The following is a 22,751-nucleotide window of genomic DNA, read 5'->3' as shown; positions in this document are numbered from 1 at the left end:
ATTATATCATTCAAAAACCAGTCGGAGAACACTTCAATCTCTTTGGTCACTCGATTACAGACCTAAAAGTGGCAATTCTTCAACATAAAAACTTCAAAAACAGACTCCAATGAGAGACTGCTGAATTGGAAGTAATTTGCAAACTGGATACAATTAACTTAAGCTTGAATAAAGACTGGGAGTGGATTTGTCATTACACAGAGTAAAACTATTTCCCCTTATTTCCCCTCCTACTGTTCTTGTAAACTGCTGGAAATGGCCTACCTTGATTATCACTACCAAAGGTTCCCCGTCCCCCCTCCCCGCCCCTGCCGGTAATAGCTTACTTTTCCTAATCACTCTTGTTACAATCTGTATGGTAACACCCATTGTTTCATGTTACCTGTGTATATAAAATTTCCCCACTATATTTTCCACTGTATGCATCTGATGAAGTGAGCTGTAGCTCATGAAAGCTTATGCTCTAATAAATTTGTTAGTCTCTAAGGTGCCACAAGTACTCCTTTTCTTTTTTACGGATACAGACTAACATGGCTGCCATTCGGAAACTTTGTGTTATTTATTCAGACAGAAGGCAAGTGTAAACTGAAAATTTTTGCATTGTGCAAAAGGGCCTTACATCTATATAATTATCTCTCCTTCTTGATATGTATATAAGTAAACAAACAAATACAAATGTCAGTTTGCAGATTTATCAGAGTCAGGATCTGGTCCCATAATCCTTCTGCAAACAGACTCTCAGTGATGAAGTGAGCTGTAGCTCACGAAAGCTTATGCTCAAATAAATTTGTTAGTCTCTAAGGTGCCACAAGTACTGCTTTTCTTTTTGCGAATACAGACTAACACAGCTGCTACTCTGAAACCAGTGATTTCAATGAGCATTACATATGTGAAACAACTTCAGTACTGGTTTCAGAGTAGCAGCCGTGTTAGTCTGTATTCGCAAAAAGAAAAGGAGTACTTGTGGCACCTTAGAGACTAACAAATTTATTAGAGCATAAGCTTTCGTGAGCTACAGCTCACTTCATCGGATGCATTTGGTGGAAAAAACAGAGGGGAGATTGATATACACACACAGAGAACATGAAACAATGGGTTTATCATACACACTGTAAGGAGAGTGATCACTTAAGATAAGCCATCACCAGCAGCAGGGGGGGAAAGGAGGAAAACCTTTCATGGTGACAAGCAAAGGAGGCTATTTCCAGCAGTTAACCAGAATATCTGAATATCGGAAGTTTGGTGTTTTTTCCACCAAATGCATCCGACGAAGTGAGCTGTAGCTCACGAAAGCTTATGCTCTAATAAATTTGTTAGTCTCTAAGGTGCAACAAGTACTCCTTTTCTTTTTGCAAATACAGACTAACATGGCTGCTACTCTGAAACCTCTCCTTACAGTGTGTATGATAAACCCATTGTTTCATGTTCTCTGTGTGTGTATATAAATCTCTCCTCTGTTTTTCCACCAAATGCATCCGATGATGTGAGCTGTAGCTCACGAAAGCTTATGCTCTAATAAATTTGTTAGTCTCTAAGGTGCCACAAGTACTCCTTTTCTTTTTGCGAACTTCAGTACTAACCTCCTTCATGTTTAGAATTAGACTACAAAACACAGGTTGCTTACTTTGCTTTCTGATCCACTGTTTTCTCCTCCGGTAGTCATAAATTCAAGAATTTCAGGAAGGTGACTTATCAGTGCATCTAATACCTATTTAAAGAAACGTTGGATTAATCATGTTTATAAATTTACTTGGCCTGATTCTTCTCTTGCACAAGTTTGACGCTGGTATCTCTCTAGTGACTTCAGTGGTGTTACTACTCCTTTACACCAATATAAATGAAACGAGAATCAGGTCCCATTATTTGTCCTGATAATGTTACTAAGATCATACCCATACTACAGTCAGATATTTTAAACCAAAGGATTCATAATATAAAATATTAAAATGTAAATATCTTTCTGTGTACCTCTGCAGTTTCCAGACAGTTTGGCAAAACTTAAAACTCTTTTTTTTTATCCACCGTTAGCAAAACTGCACTTGATAGTGTATTATATTTTACTCTGGAAATGCAGAATAACATGCCATTGAAAGCTTGGGGCATTTAAAACTAGACTAGAAATAACACTATTAAACATACTGTAGGGACAAATCCTAAATTGATGATGGATGGTTTTAGAGCCTCAATTTTTGAATGCCCAATTGAGACATCTTAAAGAGGCCTAATTTTCAGAAGCGCTGAGAACCTGCTCTATGAAAATCAGGCCCTTTTAATGTGCCTCAAGCTGGGCACCCAAAATCCATATTTATTTTTCAATATCTTGGCCAATGGCTCTATACAAAATAAAGTGGGCCAGATATTGGAATAATTCCACCGAAGTCAAAGGAGTAGTCATATACTAAAGACAAAAGTTGAAATTCCTTCAATATTTTACTGCATTGGGACTGAATTGCTTTTTTCTTATTTAATCATTTGGCCATTTCAATGGAGAACCAAAAATGTCACAACATCTTTGCAAGACGATTAAGTATTTTACACATGGAAAAACTGAGGCAGATGAAATTTAGGTATGTAGTCCAAGCTCACACAGAAAGTCTGTGCCAGACCATGGACAAAAATCTAGGTCTCCTTTCTCTAAGTTCTGTCCCTTAATCACAACACTATTATACCTCCCCCTCAGTCAGAGAAAAAAAAAAACGTGAAACCTCTCCATAATCTACGTATCCTTAAAATGAATGGATTTACATGTAATTGTATAAATGAATCAATCTTGATAAGTTACAGGGGCAGTGGAATCCAGTTGGGGGGGGGGGGTGTTTAGCGCCCCTGCAATGGATACATTATTGTGATCTATGTTTATGACCCTGCATATCCTTCTTAAGCAAGTTGTTTTGTGTGCTCAAGCCAGGCAGGGCTCCAGGGCTGCTGAGGGCAGAGACAAGAGTGAAACCCAGAGGGGCTCGAGCGGTTGCTGCAGTGCCAAGGATCGGGCTGGGGCGCAGGTAGGAAACCAGGTGATTAAGCTGGGATCAGCCACCTCTGGTGCAAACCACTGGGCCTCCTCTTCCCAGCCTGGAGCCAGCTGCTCCACCCCAGCAAAATCCCCGTAGCTCTTCTCACTCCTCAGGGAAAGCACTCACCCCACTCCCACTCCTATCTTTGACACTCTACTTATCCCCCACTCTCAATGCAAAGCCTCCATCCTGATACCCCAACTTTGCCTCCTTCCCCATACAGAGTACCCACCTGGACTTCCTCTGACACTCCGACTTCCTCCTGCTTCTTGATTCTCCCCATTCTCCATGCTTAGTATTTTAGATTTCTGTATGTACCTATATGTATGTATCCATTCAAAGAGAACTTCTGCCACCTCTGATAAATTATACCATGTTCAACCAAATTTTGAATATGATAAAAACAGGGGAGGGTTTGAAATTGAATTGAAATATCCCCCTATTTTCCCCTTTTATTTTCCTACAGTCATCTCCTTCAAAGGCACCAAGTTAAATCTGAGTCTAAAATGACTCCTTGAATCTTTATAGAATATGTGAACCAAAAGTAAAACTAATCACTTCAAACATTCATTATATTGATTTATTGTATTGTTGGTAAGCATTAAGGTAAACTAAATTAATGTAACCAACAAATAAAAAAGAGCAAATATATTACCTCCAATGAATCATCCTGTAGTAGTGTTACCAGTTCTTTATGTATTACATACACACCAGAATCTAAAAGCTTAGCAACCTAAAAAATGTAAGGCAAACGAACAAAAACACACTTTAGTTTCATGGAAATACAACAGTTAAAATAGCTGCATTTACTTTTCAGTATGCTTTGACTAGTAATATGAAAGTATGGATGCTGAACAAATCTCTAATAACCACAAATTGCACTTTAAAATTGTTGAGGTTATGTACTTTCCTGCTATTAGCATATAACATTGCTTTTATAACAGCATGCAAAATGAACAACAGGGCTGTTACATAACTATTAAACATGCCATTGAGACTGGGTTAACAAGAGATTCCTTTTCTAATGTTTATATTCCAAAAGTGGGGTTGTTGTTTTTTGTTTTGTTTTGTTTTGTTTTTAAAAAGAAGACCTGCAAATACTTAGAGAAACATTCAGGGCTTTTAAAACATACTGCTGCATGTTTCAATAACAGAGGTAACAGACTCAGTCAGCTGAATTGAAGAAATAAAGGTTGATTTGGCATTAGCTATGGGCCCTAAGCCTCCGTAATCTTTGCTATTTGAGGTTCTCGCTTCATAAACTCCAAGGCTGCTGGCACTTTTGATTAGAATTCATAAGCCACATTTAAAGTTCTGCAGTAAGCCTAATGTCAATGTTAAAACAATCCATAACAACATATGGCAGCAAATAAGAGAAAAGTGTCAAGAAATCTGACTTCTCAGCCATGTGGGGTAAATCATGCTTCCTTTTGAGGTAATACTTGATACTCTTTATTCATTTTCTTTGTATCACTTAGCTCATGCTAACAATCTGTTTATCTCCAGCTAAGAGGAAGGATACAATTTCTTTTAAAAAATGGCTACAAAGCATATTAAATCAAAAATATATCCAACTAGAGATGAGCATCATAAATTACTGATATCTGTGTGACATTTGGCTGACTAATTACACTGATGACATGATAATAACACATTAACATACCCTAACTGTGCACAGCATTTCAAGTGTAATCTCACGAATCCCTTTTACAGGGATAAAATAATTTTCTTTTATTTATTCAAATATCAGTTTAAAGGTGTCTAGGGGTTGACACACTAAGTACAAGATTTTGCAGAATTATATGCTAGTTATACAATTTCCACTACTAGCTTCAATTATCTCCTTCTATGGCAATATTGTGCAGAGGTTAAAGCAGGGAACTGGGAGTCAAGATATACTGGTTTTATTTCTAATTCTACTACAAATTCACCGTACAAACTGTTTAATCTCAGCCTCATTCTCCCCTGTCTATAAATTGGGGATAATAAGAGTGAGCCCTGAGTTGCTCTGAGGTTTACAGTAAAGCTCTGCAATCCTTGGATGAAAGTCACCATCTGAAGAGTATGAATTATTATTAAATTGAGGAAGAGGATTTTACATTCATTTATGCAATTCATTCCATTTAAAAATCATTAATACCTACACAACCATGTCATCTAATATATTTAATAAAACAGTATAGTGCAGCTTATACAAAACCAAGCAGTTAATTATAATATACATACTTGTTACATTTCTATAACTTTCTAACTCTGTTAATATTAACATTCAGTCAATGTTTTGCTTAGATCTCGTGTTTACAATGTCTTCCCCACACTGCCAACTAAGCCCCAAATCCTACAGTCCTAGAGAAGGATTGCAGAATCAGATCAAATGCAGCATATTCTTTTCTGACATTCTCTAAGAACATAAGAATTGCCATACTGGGTCAGACCAAAGGTCCATCCAGCCCACTATCCTGTCTACTGACAATGGCCAATGCCAGGTGCCCCAGAGGGAGTGAACAGGTAATGATCAAGTGATCTCTCTCCTGCCACCCATCTTCACCCTCTGACAAACAGAGGCTAGGGACATCATTCCTTACCCATCCTGGCTAATAGCCATTAATGGACTTAACTTCCATGAATTTATCCAGTTCTCTTTTTAACCCTGTTATAGTCCTAGCCTTCACAACTGCCTCAGGCAAGGAGTTCCACAGGTTGATTGTGCGCTGAGTGAAGAAGAACTTCCTTTTATTTGTTTTAAACCTGCTGCCCATTAATTTCATTTGGTGGCCCCTAGTTCTTATATTATCGGAACAAGTAAATAAATTTTCCTTATTCACTTTCTCCACACCACTCATGATTTTATATACCTCTAACATATCCCCCCTTAGTCTCCTCTTTTCCAAGATGAAAAGTCCTAGTTTCTTTAATCTTTCCTCATATGGGACCCATTCCAAACCCCTAATCATTTTAGTTGCCATTTTCTGAACCTTTTCTAATGCCAGTATATCTTTTTTGAGATGAGGGAACCACATCTGTATGCAGTATTCAAGATGTGGGCATACCATGGATTTATATAAGGGCAATAAGATATTCTCTGTCTTATTTTCTATCCCTTTTTTAATGATTCCTAACATCCCGTTTGCTTTTTTGACTGCCACTGCACACTGCATGGACATCTTAAGAGAACTATCCTCAGTGACCTCAAGATCTTTCTCCTGATTAGCTGTAGCTAAATTAGCCCCCATCATATTGTATGTATAGTTGGGGTTATTTTTTCCAATGTGCATTATTTTACACTTATCCACATTAAATTTCATTTGCCATTTTGTTGCCCAATCACTTAGTTTTGTGAGATCTCTTTGAAGTTTTTCACAGTCTGCTTTGGTCTTAACTATCTTGAGCAGTTTAGTATCATCTGCAAACTTTGCCACCTCACTGTTTACCCCTTTCTCCAGATCATTTATGAATAAGTTGAATAGGACTGACCCTTGGGGAACACCACTAGTTACTCCTCTCCATTCTGGAAATTTACCATTTATTCCTACCCTTTTTTCCCTGTCTTTTAACCAGTTCTCAATCCATGAAAGGATCTTCCCTCTTATCCCATGACAACTTAATTTAAGTAAGAGCCTTTGGTGAGGCACCTTATCAAAGGCTTTTTGGAAATCTGAGTACACTATGTCCACTGGATCCCCCTTGTCCACATGTTTGTTGACACCCTCAAAGAACTCTAATCAGATTAGACACACATGATCTCCCTTTACAGAAATCATGTTGACTTTTGCGCAACAATTTATGTTCTTCTATGTGTCTGACAATTTTATTCTTTACTATTATTTCAACAAATTTGCCCAGTACTGACGTTAGACTTACCGGTCTGTAATTGCCACGATCACCTCTAGAGCCCTTCTTAAATATTGGTGTTACATTAGCTATTCCCCAGTCATTGGGTACAGTAGCTGATTTAAAGGACAGGTTACAAACCATAGTTAATAGTTCCGCAATTTTACATTTGAATTCTTTCAAAACTCTTGGGTGAATGCCATCTGGTCCCGGTGACTTGTTACTGTTAAATTTCTCAATTAATTCCAAAACCTTCTCTAATGACACTTCAATCTGTGACAATTCCTCAGATTTGTCACCTAAAAAGGACGTCTCAGGTTTGAGAATCTCCCTAACATCCTCAGCCGTGAAGACTGAAGCAAATAATTCATTTAGTTTCTCTGCGATGACTTTATCACCTTTAAGTGTTCCTTTTGTATCTCGATCGTCCAGGGGCCCCACTGGTTGTTTAGCAGGCTTCCTGCTTCTGATGTACTTAAAAAACATTTTGTTATTACCTTTTGAGTTTTTGGCTAGCTGTTCTTCAAACTCCTTTTTGGCTTTTCTTATTATATTTTTACATTTAATTTAGCAGTGTTTATGCTCCTTTCTATTTACCTCACTAGGATTTGACTTCCACTTTTTAAAAGATGTCTTTTTATCTCTCACTGCTTTTTTTACATAGTTGTTAAGCCAGGGTGACTCTTTTTTAGTTCTTTTACTGTGTTTTTTAATTTGGGGTATACACTTAAGTTGAGCCTGTATTATGGTGTCTTTGAAAAGCATCCATGCAGCTTGCAGGGATTTCACTCTAGTCACTGTACCTTTTAATTTCTGTTTAACTAACCTCCTCATTTTTGCATAGTTCCCCTTTCTAAAATTAAATGCCACAGTGTTGGGCTGTTGAGGTGTTCTTCCCACCAAAAGAATGTTAAATGTTATTATATTATGGTCACTATTTCCAAGCGGTCCTGTTATAGTTACCTCTTGGACCAGATCCTGCGCTCCACTCAGGACTAGATCGAGAGTTGCCTCTCCCCTTGTGGGTTCCTGTACGAGCTGCTCTCACTCATGTCTCCATCACATTCCATTCTTCTTGCCTTTTTTTAATCTACTCTCCCCCCACTGGTTTGGGATGTGTGTGTGGGGGGGCAGAATTCTTTCCCTTAATCCCAGTTATTTCTCCCAAGTCCTGTCCTCCGGCCCTTTGTCTCCAAAATCTTGGACCATATTGTTTATTTACACGACTTAGATTTCCTGTCCTGGAGTTTTTCCTATCTGCTGTCCTCCTAATCCACTATGCCAAAACTTCCCATACCAAAATCAGTGATAAACTCCTTCTAGTTAAATTTCCAGTCCCTTAAAATATATTTTAAAAGGTGTGTAGTGGATATAATTATATATAAGAAAACTTTCAATAAATTGAAGAATTTTAGCAAATTTTCCAAAGCTTTCTCACTGAGGCACTGCATAGTTAAAATATAACAAATGTCAATTTAAGCAGACAAATATAAAAACCACATGAAATATTAAAAAGCAAAAAAAACCAAAACAAACGAACAAAAAACCTGAAGTACTAACAAAGAAACTTTCTGGACTTACTTCATACAAGCCAATAGCCATAGTGTATCTGACTGGCACTTCAGGGTCATGACAAAGACAGAAAAATGTAGAGTATAGTTCCAAATGGAAGTTTTTTGGATCCACAAAAGCAATCATGGACTGTGGACAAATAAGATGGAATCTTTAATCCAAATGTACACATACAGGGCCAAAATGTTTGGGATTCCAGCTACTGGACGGACCACCTCTTCCCCTGTGTGAAACCACTGCTGCTGTAATCAGCAGGACACTTGAGCTAATACACACTTATTTAAAAATGGAGGAGCTGGTGATAGGACATTTTCTGTGACTGGTCCTCAACTCTGGAACTCTCTCCTACCCCTATGGTCTGACACAATTTAGATCGGCTAACTTCTGGACATGCTGCAAGGCTTTTTCTGAAGAGAGAGATGGAGAAATACAGGATAATTTGCACAGGAACCTATTATTTCATGATGAGCTAGCTAATGGGCAATCTATATTCTGAGAGATTGGGTCAGTTCCAGGAGGACAGGAAAAAGTCTTGGTATTGTGGATACGGATCCTTTAGTTTTATATATTTTAAATTATTCTCTAAACAACTAAAACCTTCAATTGGAGCTTTTAAATATAAATAAATAAAATACATTTTTAGCCAGCAACAAAGCCAATTTCTGAAATTTTGGCTACCTTTGTTTATGCACAAAACATGCATTTGCTCAAGTAAACCAGTAGCTATCTAATTATGTATTTTGTGCATATTTTAAGCCAACTTAAAAAAACATGGCTGATACGGTTGCCTACAAAGAAATTTTCCTTTAAATATAAAGGATACTTGTATACATTCAAAATAGAAGACGGATTAATCGAAACAATAGTTTTAGGCATAAAAGCCTCATTTCTATATATGTGAAAAGACCTTTTATTTGGCAAATACGTAAGGGTTCACGAATTAAATGCATATATAACTCATTCGGAGCTAAATCCTGTGCCCTTGTGTATATGAGAGATCACTGATGACAGGAATCTCTTGGTCAAAACTCACCACTGGTTTTCTGTGATTTGGTGATGAGGATCCTTCCCCATAACTAAGGCTATGATTATGTCACATAAGCAGGGCTGGCCTTACCGTGAGGCGAACTGAGGCAGCCACCTCAGGTGCCAGACTGTGGGGGAGGTGCCACTAGGACCCAGAGTGTAGAAAATTGTGTCTGCTGCTGGGTGCATATGTATTCTCTCTGCTCTAGATGCAGAGAGATGGTGGAATGCTGTGCTGGAGGAAGGAGGGCACAAGAGACATAACAAGCAGGCAGCAGAAAAGGTGAGAGGGAATAACAGAAAGCAGCAGGAGTTGCAGGGAGAGAGAGGAGGAGGAGCTTCTTATGTACCTCTCTAGCACCTCCAGGAGCCTGGACTGATTAACACCAGCTTCTCAGGGAGCCTACTGTTTCCTGCTGCTTCCCTGAACCCACTTGAGGAGAACAGGCAGTCAACTGAAGTAGTAGGAGCCAGTTAAGCCCTTAAGACACTGATATCTTCCCTTGCTCAGGCCCTGCTACAAGCCTGCTTATTTATCCCCTTCAATAGAGTGTTGAGAGTCACTATCGCTGGCACAGAACAGCAGTCATGAGCGAAAGAAGAAAACACCCCTCTGAGGCAGCATTCAGAAAATGAAAGAAAGCAAAGGAAGTTTTTCTATCTAAGCAGGAAGGAGCTCTCCTGAAATACATAGACACAAATGATAACGGTGAGCCTTCCGGCCCCAATGAGACTGTGAGTGGTGAGGAGATGCCTTCCAGTTAGTCAGAGTGCAGGTGACCAGGCAGCTACTGCAGCATCCATATCTCCATCTCAAATGTATGTATGCACATTCCTGAAGAAAAGTGTAGATCAGAGAAGAGTGTGGTGGAGGTGCAAGAAACAGCTGCTGCTGAGTTTAGTTCCTTAAGTCTAGATGACCCAGGACTGTGGACCACTTGAGCTAACTTGAGCCTGAGGGACTTCCTTGTACTGCATGGGCCACAGCAAGTGAAAAACTTCATGTTCCCCAAAGACAATGAAAATAGAAGTTTCCATCCAACACATTACTGGCATGAAATCCCCAATGGTGATAAAGTGGAGAAGCCATGGCTTATGTACTCAAAAACCCAGAATGCTGCATACTGTTTTTGTGCAAACTTTTCCAGTCTAATGTTCAGCCGCATTGGGTTCTACAGGAACAAAGGACTGGAAAAATCTGGCATGCCATGAGAAGGCAGCAAATCACCAGAGAGCATTCTATAGGTGGAAAGAGCTTGAGATGAGACTAAGGTTAAAGGCCACCATAGATGATCAGCATCAAGAGAAGATTGCATCAGAGTCTCTTTACTGGAAAATGTTCTGAAAAGGCTCATTGCCGTTGTGAGAATCTTGCTACCCAAAACCTAGCACTGCGTGGCACTTCAGATCAGCTGTATGTGCCAAACAATGGAAACATCCTTAAAATTGTGGAGCTGATGGCTGAATTTGATGCTGTACTGCAGGAGCATCTAAGATGAGTCACCACCCAAGAAATGTACACACACCACTACCTTGGAAAAACAATTCAAAATGAGATCATACAGTTACTGGCGACAAAAGTCAAACAGAAGATTGTGGCAGATCTGAAGTCAGCAAGATATTACTCTGTTATTCTGGACTGCACACCTGACATCAGCCATCTGGAACAAATGACTTTAATGGTGCGTTTTGCAACAACAACAGAAACTAGTGAAAATGTCCCTGCAATGGTGACTGTCAGAGAGCATTTTCTAGAATTTATTGACATTGATGGTACTACAGGAGCTAGTATGACAAATGTGCTTCTTAAAACGCTGGAAGATACAGGAATTGTGATAGCTGACATGAGAGGTCAGGGCTACCATAATGGTGCCAACATGAGAGGAAAGAATAGAGGAGTGCAGACACGGATCCGAGAGTTAAACCCTCGAGCTTTTTTTGTCCCATACAGTTCTCATTCATTGAACTTGGTGGTCAGTGATGCAGCATCAGCTTCTAGTGAGGCTGCTGAATTTTTTATGTAATTCAAAACATCTATGTATTTTTTCTGCATCAATTTATCAATGGCAAATTTTGAAGCAACATCTGGGAACATCCTCTCTGATACTGAAACCATTGAGTGCCACATTATGGGAAAGTCCAGTGAAGGCGATAAAGCCTATCAAACACCAAATTGGGAAGATAGATGATGCCATAGTTGCCATTATGGAGGATAATGCTATGACAGGAACTGTTCATGGGAGAACAGTGGCAGAGCAAAATGGAATCACCAGAAACATACATAACTTCAAATTTCTGTGTGGCTTAGTGTTGTGGCATGTCATACTGTTTGAAATAAATGTTGTAAGCAAGAGATTACAAGGTGTTGACCTTGATATATCTGGAGCAATGGAACAACTGGACAAAGCAAAGTCATACCTACAGTCTTACCGGTCAGATGGGGGATTTCAAAATGTTCTGAAGAGTGCACAGAAGTTGGCAAAGGAACTTCACACTGAAGCTATTTTCCCACCCATTCAAGAACACAAGAGTCACCAAAGAAGAAGACATTTTGATTACGAGGCACGGGATAATCCCAAATGAGACCCCAAACTACAATTCAAAGTTGAATTCTTTAACCAGGTGCTAGATTGTGCAATACAGTCAGTTGAAGAATGTTTCATGCAGTTCAAGGAACACAGCAGTATATTTGGGATGTTGTATGATATTCCAAAACTCCTCACTATGCCTGAAGAAGACCTACATCAGCAATGCAGGGCACTAGAGACAGTGTTGACACATACTGATGCGAGTGATTTAGGTGATGAACTGAAAGCCTTTTCAAGATACATTTCAGCAGGATCAACTCCAAAGACTATTCTGGAATATATGTTCACAAATAAGATGACCACCCTCTTTCCAAATGCTTTTGTTGCTCTGCGCATACTTCTAACACTTCCTGTAACAGTTGCCAGTGGAAAACGCAGCTTCTCCAAGCTGAAGTTAATAAAAACACATCTATGCTCCACAATGACACAGGAGAGGCTGGTCGGCCTTGCAACCATCTCAATAAAGCATGAGCTGGCCCAGACCGTGGACCTTCAGGAAGCAGTTCAAATCTTTGCAACCAAGAAGACACGGGGAAAGCACCACTTTGATTATTCAAACAGATAAAATGCCAGTGTTTACTATGCAGACAAGAAAAGTTACATTTGCTGTTCAGGCGTTTGAAAGTTAAGTGTTACTTAAAATTTTTGAACAAGGCATTTTAAGTTGTTAGTTCTCCTTTACCGGGGTAGGTAGCAGAGTAGTACCATGAGAGGAGTAGAAGAGGAATAAGGCAGAATTCAGACCTTTCAAAGTTTTGGCCCAAGCGAGGAGGCATGGGGGCGTCATTTGAGTTCCCTGACTCAGGTGCCAAAATGTTGTGCGTTGGACCGGCACGTAAGTAAGTCACGGAATCTGTGACTTCCATTTACCTCCGTGACATTTTCAGCCCCAGGACTGGAGCTCCCAGCCAGCCTCCCACTCTTCCCTCCTCCCGTAGCTCTCAGTCCCACCCTTGGTGGCATGACCCTGCAGCTCCTGGCTGCAGTGGGCGGACCCTGCAGCTCCCAGCCACAGTGGGCAGTGAGGACCCTTTGGAACTCCCACTGCAGCAGGGGGTGAGGAGACCCCACGGCAGCTCAACTCCTGTGGACAGCGGAATCCCCAGAGCTCCCACTCACTGCAGGTGGCAGGGACCCCCCCAGAGCTTCCTGCCACTATGGGCGGCAGGGCCCCCCCAGAGCTGCTCAGCTGCTGTGTGGGGGGACCCCAGAACTCCCATTCACTGCAGTGGCAGGGAACCCCAAAGCCTAGAACCGATGGGTGCTGAACTCACCTCTCTCTCTATTTTGTCAGAGATATTTTTAGTGAAAGTCAGGCACAGGTCATGGGCTTCCGTGAATTTTTGTTTATTGCCCGTGATCTGTCCATGACTTTTACTAAAAATATTTTTTACAGGAACTTAGCTTTACTCACAGCCTTCTTGGAGAATCCCTGCACTAAGTCAATTTACTTGAGCTTTGCACAAGAGTTCAGATTTGGCTCACAATATACTATATGGTAACAGATTTTACATCTTACATTTATTCCTGTTTTGTGGCTAATGTGCACAATGTAAGTTTTATAAAATAGCAGTTAACTTACTGGAAAGTTGTAAGCACAGTTCTTCCTTACTGATATATACTTCTTTTCTTGCTCTAGAGTTTGAAGTTGTATCTGATTATCATTGTGTCCATTTTCCTGCTGTAAACCCAGTGTGCAAAGTTTCTTGTAAAATTCCAAAAATCTCAAGTGTTGCTCTGGAGTAAAAATTCCTTTAAAAATACAACACTAATGCTTAAGTTTCTTGTTACAGAATATAAGGGGAAAAGCTAACAATATCCAACAACTTGAGTTTATTTCTGGAGCAATCAAATAAACCATTTTCCCTATTCATTCTCATATAATGACTCCAATAGGAACCATTTCCTTATTGCAAGTGGTAGGGAGAAATAGTGATTACAGAAAAATTAAACCTCCCCATAGAAGAAGGAATCTTCACTTCTGCATTTTAGAAATATATAATTTTTAGAATATTAAGGGTTTCATTTGGGAGGATTGTGAATATATTTTAAAAGTGGTAGGGACACGTTTATTCCCCTTTTTGCCTCCAAATCCTTGAACACCACCACCATTTTCACTGAGCTCAGGCAAAGCCCTTTGCACAAATTAAGCCTTTGGGACCTTAAGGATTTAAGTAGCATGGAGGGGTTTATCTGGACCACCTGTAGTACAGTGAATTTCATGTTACACTTAAAGGATCAATGGGCTGGATTTTGATCTCTATCCAGCCCCAACCCAGTCTATAGGTGTATAGGGACCATAAAATTAGAGGAGAAATCCCATGACACGGGAGCAGTTTAGAGCTAACCTAAGTGGCCCTACACTGCCCTAGCCGTACAGGCCTCAGTGCAGGACATATGTTGGTGGTACAAGGGGAGCGTTTCTAAAGCTCACTGCTTTGAGGATTCTGAGCTGCAGATTCAGCCCCCACAGCAGCCAGGAATCCAAGTGGTGCAAAAGTGACATAAAGCCTCTTTTGCTCCCATTTCTTCCTGGGCTAACCCTTTGTACTGTGTCTGAAGAGACATAGCAATAAGGTGCTTGATGCTGTGCTAATATCATGTCCTATTTTCAAAGGTTTATAGTTTAACCACAACTAACACACTCACTTCAAGATGAAACTTGCAACAAAACTAGGCATCAAAACAAAACAATGAAAGTAGAGAAAATATGAAAAAGAAAAGACAATCCAATCTTTATGTTACAGATGGTTTCAGAGGGTTTTTGTACTCCTAATTATCATCCCACTTTAGAAAATCTCCAGATAGCCAAATATTTATCATCTGAATACTTCACAATACATTGAGTCACTCTGAATTTATAAGAATCATTAAATCATACCATATAGTCCATTACATAGTTTCCCTAAATGGAAAGACAAAGAAACAAGAATTGATTCATCCACTTTGAAGGATTTTTCACAGAATGATTTCACTAAAGGGAGCACAGTTTGACTTCTGTCATCTGAAAAACAAAATAAATGTGTAAAGTTAGTTGTTCGTGTTCAATGACTTGAAGAAGAGCATATGTCCGTTTCATGATAAAAACATCAAGGACCTTTAAAGTGCAGCTGGGATTGTTAATTAAAATATGGGAGTCAGCTAAACAAGTATGAGTATGAGTGAAATCTATTTATTTTAATGTAGAAGCTTTTGAGGCCTTTATGGGTCACCCCCCTTTTCTAGGGAAGGACCCTCATCTGTACAATGATGGGACAACAAAAGCTCTCTGAGCACAGGCTCTGACCTGCAGTGTGGGTGAGTGAAGAAGCACACCCATCTTTTCCTTCCACCAACACACCTAGTAGCCAAGAGATAGAGGGAGAAGATGTATGGTGAGCAAGAGGATAAAGGGAGAGCTTGTCAAAGTGGGACAGGGTGAGTTCTGCTACCTTGGACCTCGAGGTCAGCTAGAAATTAAGCTTTTCAACCTACTGAGCTCCCTCCTATTTAACTGCAGGGCTGTGCATAACCTCTGACCACTCTTCAACCCTTTTCCAACAGCCAAAACAGCTGTTGCAGCAATAGTAAGTAGAAAACTTCAAATAGAAGCATGAAATTGATAGTCTCAACAATTTGAAAATAAATCTACTACTGTATCCAATGGTACAAATGCTATCTGTTAAACAATCCAATTGCATTCATTGGTACTCTCCCCAAACTATCTGCTTTTTGTTATGCAGCTTTCCATATGTTTTGTATGTTGATTATTTTGATAATTCATCTTCAACTCCTTGTTAAGTAAATATTTGCTCCTCATTTATGTATTGGGAAGATGCAGTGAAGTCAGAAAAACAGGAGTGGGAGTGGGAGCTGTTGTGCAAAATATAGGACTGCTAATGAAGATAAACAATTGAACAGCTCTGAAGAATATAAGAATATTACTATATACAGTACTAACTGTTAAATAATGAACAGTGACTATAAGAACTGCTGCATCACACAGACATATTAGGATACTTTTGCATACTCTCTATGGGCCAGATTTCTGGCCCACTTTGATCTTTTGTACCTCTCAGATGATGAAAAAGCAGTGGAGATTATCTGCAACTGCAGAGCCAGTGTAGCTGGCTCCTATTACTTTCCTTAACCCCAGCAATTCTCAGTATAGAGAACATGACTGAAAACAGTGCACTTCAATTATCCAAGATGCTCCCATGGAGACTACGCCAATTGTTGCAGGCTAGAATACATCCAATTCAAGCCTCTCTAGCTTCTGCTGAGAATCAAAGCTAGGAAGAGAATCATGGATGTATAACTGGGCCCCCACACTGAGCCAAATGAACTTAACAGAGAATCTGGCTCTACTTTCCTAAAGATACAGGATCACATACCCATACATTGTGAGAAGCCTGAATCTTTGCAGTGCTGACTAGAAGAAAAACTTGGAAAGAATACTGAAATTAAAATATCATTTCAATATTCTTTTCAACAAGTCTTTTCCTGAAAAGCTGAAACATGAACACTGTGACACTCTGTGCCCCAAAGAGACACTCTGCACCCCATATTCACCATTGATGATATAATTATCATATGTTTTGTACAAAGTATGCCTGAGGAAGGTATCATTTTAGAAGTCTTAATTTGTTGAACATTAGTATCCTGTTAAGTTGTATGTGCTCTCATTGTATACGAAGTTTCGCTATGTATGTGCTATTGAAACATATTGTGAGGTTGGGAAAACTCACATCTCTCACTCACCCCAACTCTTACCCCACCATCCCTCAACATCTCTCACTTGCCCCCAACCTCTCATCCCACAGCCCACCAACAATTCTCATCTCCAGTCCTTCACCCACCATCCCAGGGACCTTCTGGCCATTCACTGATACTCCACCATCCCAGCACGCCATTCCTGTCCTGGACTAAGCTGGCTCCACTTGCTCCACACTTACACAGCCACATGTAACCCACACACACTGCTCATGTCTGGTGCAGCTGGGCCAAACTTCAGTGAAGGACATTGTGACACGGACTGGAAAAGGTCACAGAGCTGCTCAAATTTGGCTGGCTACTCCTCTGTCATGACAGAGGGGAAGCTATGCCATATTTAAGTGAGTGGCATTGCACTGCAGCACTCTTAATTTTTTTTGCCCTGTTTGATGGGGTCCCTCCTCAAATGGAGAGTGCACATTGATTAATCTGGGCATGGCCATGAATCATCTTGCACAAATTGGGCTTGATAATCTTAAATTTTATACCTCCATTTAGCCTTTGGCTGAAATGTGTAAGATCTGGAAAGGACTTTGGTCATGGCCAGAATAGAGCCAGAGTGGGGGACAGCCAGCAAAGCTGCTTAGCAAGCACAGCAGTGTTTTTAATTAAACAAGAAAGCATCCTTTAGAAAGTAAGTTCCCATAAGTATTATTCACCTAGCTGCTTTAATTATTGTAACTGAATGTGCATTATTGTGCTACATTTTATGTTAGGGAGTGCAATAGTTCGTGTGGTTTCCAAATAAAGACTGGGATCTGTGGTTTGGCGTAATAAAAGTTGTGGTTTTGTGAGAGGCAAAGATGGATCATAACTCATCTTTTTGTCCAACTGAAAGGCAACAACAACCCCAAAAGCTTTTGAATCCTATAAAGGAATGGTTACTTACTCTACAGTAACTGTGGCTATTTGAGATGTTGTCATCCGTGTGGATCCCATAGAAAGTGTGCATGCACTTCATGCACGTTAGATTGGAGTCTTTTGAATAGCAATGTCTGCTAAGGCAGCTTGTGTGGCCCTGTGCTGCCTTGTGCTCCCATGCATAAAGGGCAGAGCGCCTATGACCCTCCCTCAGTTCCCTCACAATGCAAAGACTGTGGCTGTGGATGGCTCCATAAAGTAGAGACAGACGGTGGATCATAAGATCCACACTGCTGACATCTTGAGGAACCACAGCTGATCAAAAGGCCAGAATGTTTTAAGTGCAATAAGCAGTTAAGGGTCTTAGGTGTCAAAGCCTGCACTGAGCACAAGTTGTGTTGGGATTCCTATAATTGAGAACCTTTTCCAAGAGGAATAAGTCTCTCAGTATCAGGAACTCCTGAACCTGTAGGACACAGTCTCTTTCAGTAATATTCAGCTAGTCAACAGCCATGCTGTCAGATGCAGTGATTTGGATCTGGATGCAGCATCTGGCAATAATTCTGTGATAACAGGTCTGTTTGCATTGTTGTAGCCATGTTGATCCCAAGATAAAAGAGAGACAAGGGTAGGTGAGATAATATATTTAACTGAACCAGATTCTGTTGGTGGTGGGACACCACCAAATATAACCTCACCTATCTTGTCTCTCTTATATCCTTGGACCAATACCGCTACAACAACATATCAAACTATGGAAGATATCAATATTGCTATTTAAAATGGAATCTTCACAACATAAAGAAGGGAGCCAGATTGAACATTTACTTCCTGAACAGAATCAAGAAACAAAACTTCATCCCAGGTAGACTCAACATCTATAATTCTCTGACCACTACTTACAACTCCAAATATGATGAATGGCTCTGCAGAAGGATTTAAAAAAAAAACAAAAAACAACTGAGGAATCATCTCCTGTACTTTATATATGCCAGAAGGGACCACCCCAAACAAGAAATTATCACATTCTCACACATTGGAATAAAAAGAAGTCAGGAATCATATCTCAAGATCATGCAGGAAACCCAAAACAACTATCAGAACACCCTGATGACAACCGTCCAACAGAAAGTGGAACCAACTACAACAACTCCATGGCCAACAGTACACCACTTCCAGGAGAAACCATGACACCCAGACCCACTACACAGACATTACATGACACCCCAACATCATTAACCTATCAAGACTGCCCCCCAACCAGAACTGAAGTATCTGTAGTTTCCAAGAGTCTGAATTACTGCCTCACCACAGAACCTGATATTATGCGGAACGCATGAAGAACTAGAAGAATTCTTCCGCTGACCCTGCCTCAATTAATTCTTTCACAATGAAGATGACACGACCCACAACTACCAAAATCCCACCAAGTCATAGAAAAAAGAATCATTTGATGGGACTCCCCAACAAATGAAACCACACTGGATCATTACAGCAACTGCTTTAGGAAGATTCATCAGCTAAATCCTCAACAAACATCATATCTACCACAATCTCTCTACCACTGAGAGGACAGCTATACAGTCCCTGAAATCTAACCACTAGATAGAGATCAAAACAGCAAAGAAGTGCCATCGTAGTCCTTATCATGATGATTACATCAATGAGGGCAACATGAAACTCTTTTCAGAGTAGCAGCCGTGTGACACCACCTATTATAAAGAACTCAAAGACCCCCTATCAAGGTTCCTTCCCCACTCTGAATTCAAGGGTACAGATGTGGGGACCTGCATGAAAGACCCCCTAAGCTTATTCTTACCAGCTTAGGTTAAAAACTTCCTCAAGGTACAAACTTTGCCTTGTCCTTGGACCCTATGCTAACACCACCAAGTGTATTAAACAAAGCAACAGGGAAAGAGCCCACTTGGAGACGTCTTCCCCCCAAAATATCCCCCCAAGCCTTACACCCCCTTTCGTGGGGAAGGCTTGATAAAAATCCTCACCAATTTGCATAGGTGAACACAGACCCAAACCCTTCGATCTTAAGAACAATGAAAATGCAATCAGGTTCTTAAAAGAAGAATTTTAATTAAAGAAAAAGTAAAAGAGTCACCTCTGTAAAATCAGGATGGTAAATACCTTACAGGGTAATCAGATTCAAAACATAGAGAATCCCTCTAGGCAAAACCTTAAGTTACAAAAAGACACAAAAACAGGAATATACATTCCATTCAGCACAGCTATTTTACCAGCCATTAAACAAAAGAAAATCTAACGCATTTCTACCTAGATTGCTTACTAACTTTTTACAGGAGTTCTGAAGAGCATTCCTGATCTGTTCCCGGAAAAAGCATCAGACCGACAGACAGACCCTTTGTTCCCCGCCCTCCTCCAGCTTTGGAAGTAACTTGTCTCCTCATTGGTCATTTTGGTCAGGTGCCAGTGAGGTTATCCTAGCTTCTTAACCCTTTACAGGTGAAAGTGTTTTGCCGCTGGCCAGGAGGGATTTTATAGTTCTGTATACAGAAAGGTGGTTACCCTTCCCTTTATATTTATGACACCCCCACACCACAATTCACAGAGGACTGTAAAGATACCATCAAATCCTTCCCCAAACAACTCAGAGAAAAACTCTTCAATCTCATTCCCCAGGAACCCATCCCTGGGATTTCTATGTGCCTCCCAAGATAAATAAAAAGGGAAGCAAGGCAGACCCACCATATCTGGGAACAGCACTCTTAATGAAGGGATATCAGGACTCACTGAAGCCATCCTCCAACCACTCACCACACAAAAGGCCAGCTTCCTCCAAGACAATACCAACTCACTGCAGAAACTCCACAACATCAGCAACTTTTCTCAGAACACTATCCTTGCCACCACAGATGTCACATCTCTATATACCAACATCCCTCACCAAGACTGCATCACTGCCTGCTTCAAATTCCTCCTAGATAATGTGCAATGCTCAGAAATCCAACCTAAACACATTGCCAAACACATCCATTTCATCCTCACCCACAACAAATTCACTTTTAACTATAAACACTTGGTCCAATCATGGGAACAGCCATGGTACTAGGATGGCTCCCCAATATGCCAACCTCTTCATGGGCCATCTCAAGGAAGAATTTCTGGAAAAAATGCATCACAAACTTGATGATATACCTGAGATACATCCATGGTATTTTAGTTTTCTGGACAAAGGACCTGAATTCCCTCATAGATTTCCACCACAACTTCCATAATCACCATCCACCCATCAAACTCTATCTAGAACAGTTCCACACCAGCATCAACTTCCTGGACACCACAATGAGCTTCAACAATAGAACCCCACAGACAACCATAAACTAGAAACTCACAGATTACCACACTTCAGACCCCAGATTCAGCAACCACCCCAGACACACCAAGAAATCTGTTATCTACATCCAAAACCTCAGATACCACAGAATTTGCTTCAAAGAGAAAGTCTGGGATACACAACTAAACACACTTAAAATTGCCTTCAATAAACAAGGACACTCCATCAGAGATGTCAGTCAGGAAATGGGCCACCCAAATATTCCAGAAGAACTTGCTTCAAAACATGGGGGAAAAACACTGACCACACACTCCTTATTGTCTCCTACCACCCCACACTGGAACCCATACAGGGTAACATCAAACAATAACAGCCCATACTTGATGGGGACCATATCCTGAAAGAAATCTTACCAAACCCCCTCTTCTTGCCTTCAAACAACCCCTCAACCACACTAAACTCATCATCAGAAGCAAACTCTGCACAGACTGGGACACACCAAGTCTAAGCAGCACCATGCCTTGCCAGAACAGCAGATGCCAAACCTGCAGACATACCTCCTCTACCACAATGATCAATACCCCCCACAACACACCATTCAAGAACAATGGATCCTATACGTGCTGACCACCATACCTGGTGTATCCCTTCCAGAGCATCAAATGTCCTAACAACAACTATGTGGGTGAAATCAGCAAATCACTATGCTCTCGAATGAGCTCACACAGAAAAATGATGAAAGACAAAAACACTGTATCACTTGTGTGTGATGACTTTTCACAAAGCAATCACTCTATATCTGACCTCTCAGTTTCCTCAAAGGAAACCTGCACAACGCCCTCAAAAGATGAGCTTAGGAACAAATTCATAATTCTGCTAGACACTAAAAACCATGGATTAAACAGAGACATGGGTTTTATGGCTTATTACAACAATTTGTAACACACCCTACTGCCTGCTAGCCCTTAATTGCACACTTCACTTTAAGTCATCTCCTACAGCATGTGTGAATCCCTTATGGTTTACAATCTGTTCCAACTTGTATTTGGCTCAGACATTCTGGTCACCTTCCCGAGACTTGAAGAAGACTGTGAAGCTTGAAAGTTTGTCCCTTCCACCAACAGAAGTTGGTCCAATAAAAGCTATTACTAACCTACTTTGTCTCTCTTATGACAGGTCTGGGAAGTCTGGGAGCTTGGGGGCTAGCCAAGAATTCAGCAGTGAGATGATGAGGTGGGACTACATCCTTCCTGCTCATCTGGTGTCTCGTCAGGGAGTAGCCAGATCTGAGCTAAGTGAAAGATGCCACATGCAAAGTCTGGCAAGTGACACCATGTAAGTGCACTCTGATGTGGCCTAACAGTCCAAGGCAAGCTTGTACCACTCAGATTTGCTTTTATTTCATTTAGAACAAGCACAGTGATAGGAATCTGTCCTCTGGAAGATAAGCTCTTGCTAACCAGGAGTCAATTGTGGTTCTAATGAACTCTGTCATCAGCAAAGGGGGAAAAGATTTCAGAGTAGCAGCCGTGTTAGTCTGTATTCGCAAAAAGAAAAGGAGTACTTGTGGCACCTTAGAGACTAACAAATTTATTAGAGCATAAGCTTTCGTGAGCTACAGCTCACTTCATCGGATGCATTTGGTGGAAAAAACAGAGGAGAGATTTATATACACACGCACAGAGAACATGAAACAATGGGTTTATCATACACACTGTAAGGAGAGTGATCACTTAAGATAAGCCATCACCAACAGCAGGGGGGGAAAGGAGGAAAACCTTTCATGGTGACAAGCAAGTA

The 22,751-nt window shown here is 40.5% G+C and overlaps 1 protein-coding gene across 5 annotated transcripts in view; it reads right to left on the bottom strand.

Annotated features, from left to right (window-relative positions):
* PPP4R4 (protein phosphatase 4 regulatory subunit 4) overlaps positions 1-22,751 on the bottom strand; it is a 123,907-nt gene that overhangs the window by 27,028 nt on the left and 74,128 nt on the right. For all 5 annotated transcript variants that reach the window (XM_038407857.1, XM_043516698.1, XM_043516699.1 and 2 more), the window contains 5 exons: positions 14,913-15,035; positions 13,614-13,783; positions 8,427-8,546; positions 3,670-3,747; positions 1,625-1,708 (listed from right to left, as the gene is read on the bottom strand). In XM_038407857.1, the coding sequence (XP_038263785.1) occupies positions 1,625-1,708; positions 3,670-3,747; positions 8,427-8,546; positions 13,614-13,783; positions 14,913-15,035 (575 nt within the window). The remainder of the gene's footprint in view (positions 1-1,624; positions 1,709-3,669; positions 3,748-8,426; positions 8,547-13,613; positions 13,784-14,912; positions 15,036-22,751) is intronic.

This window comes from Dermochelys coriacea, chromosome 6 (assembly GCF_009764565.3).
Source record: "Dermochelys coriacea isolate rDerCor1 chromosome 6, rDerCor1.pri.v4, whole genome shotgun sequence".
Classification (NCBI taxonomy): Eukaryota; Metazoa; Chordata; order Testudines; family Dermochelyidae; genus Dermochelys; species Dermochelys coriacea.
This window is presented reverse-complemented; position numbering and strand designations above follow the sequence as displayed.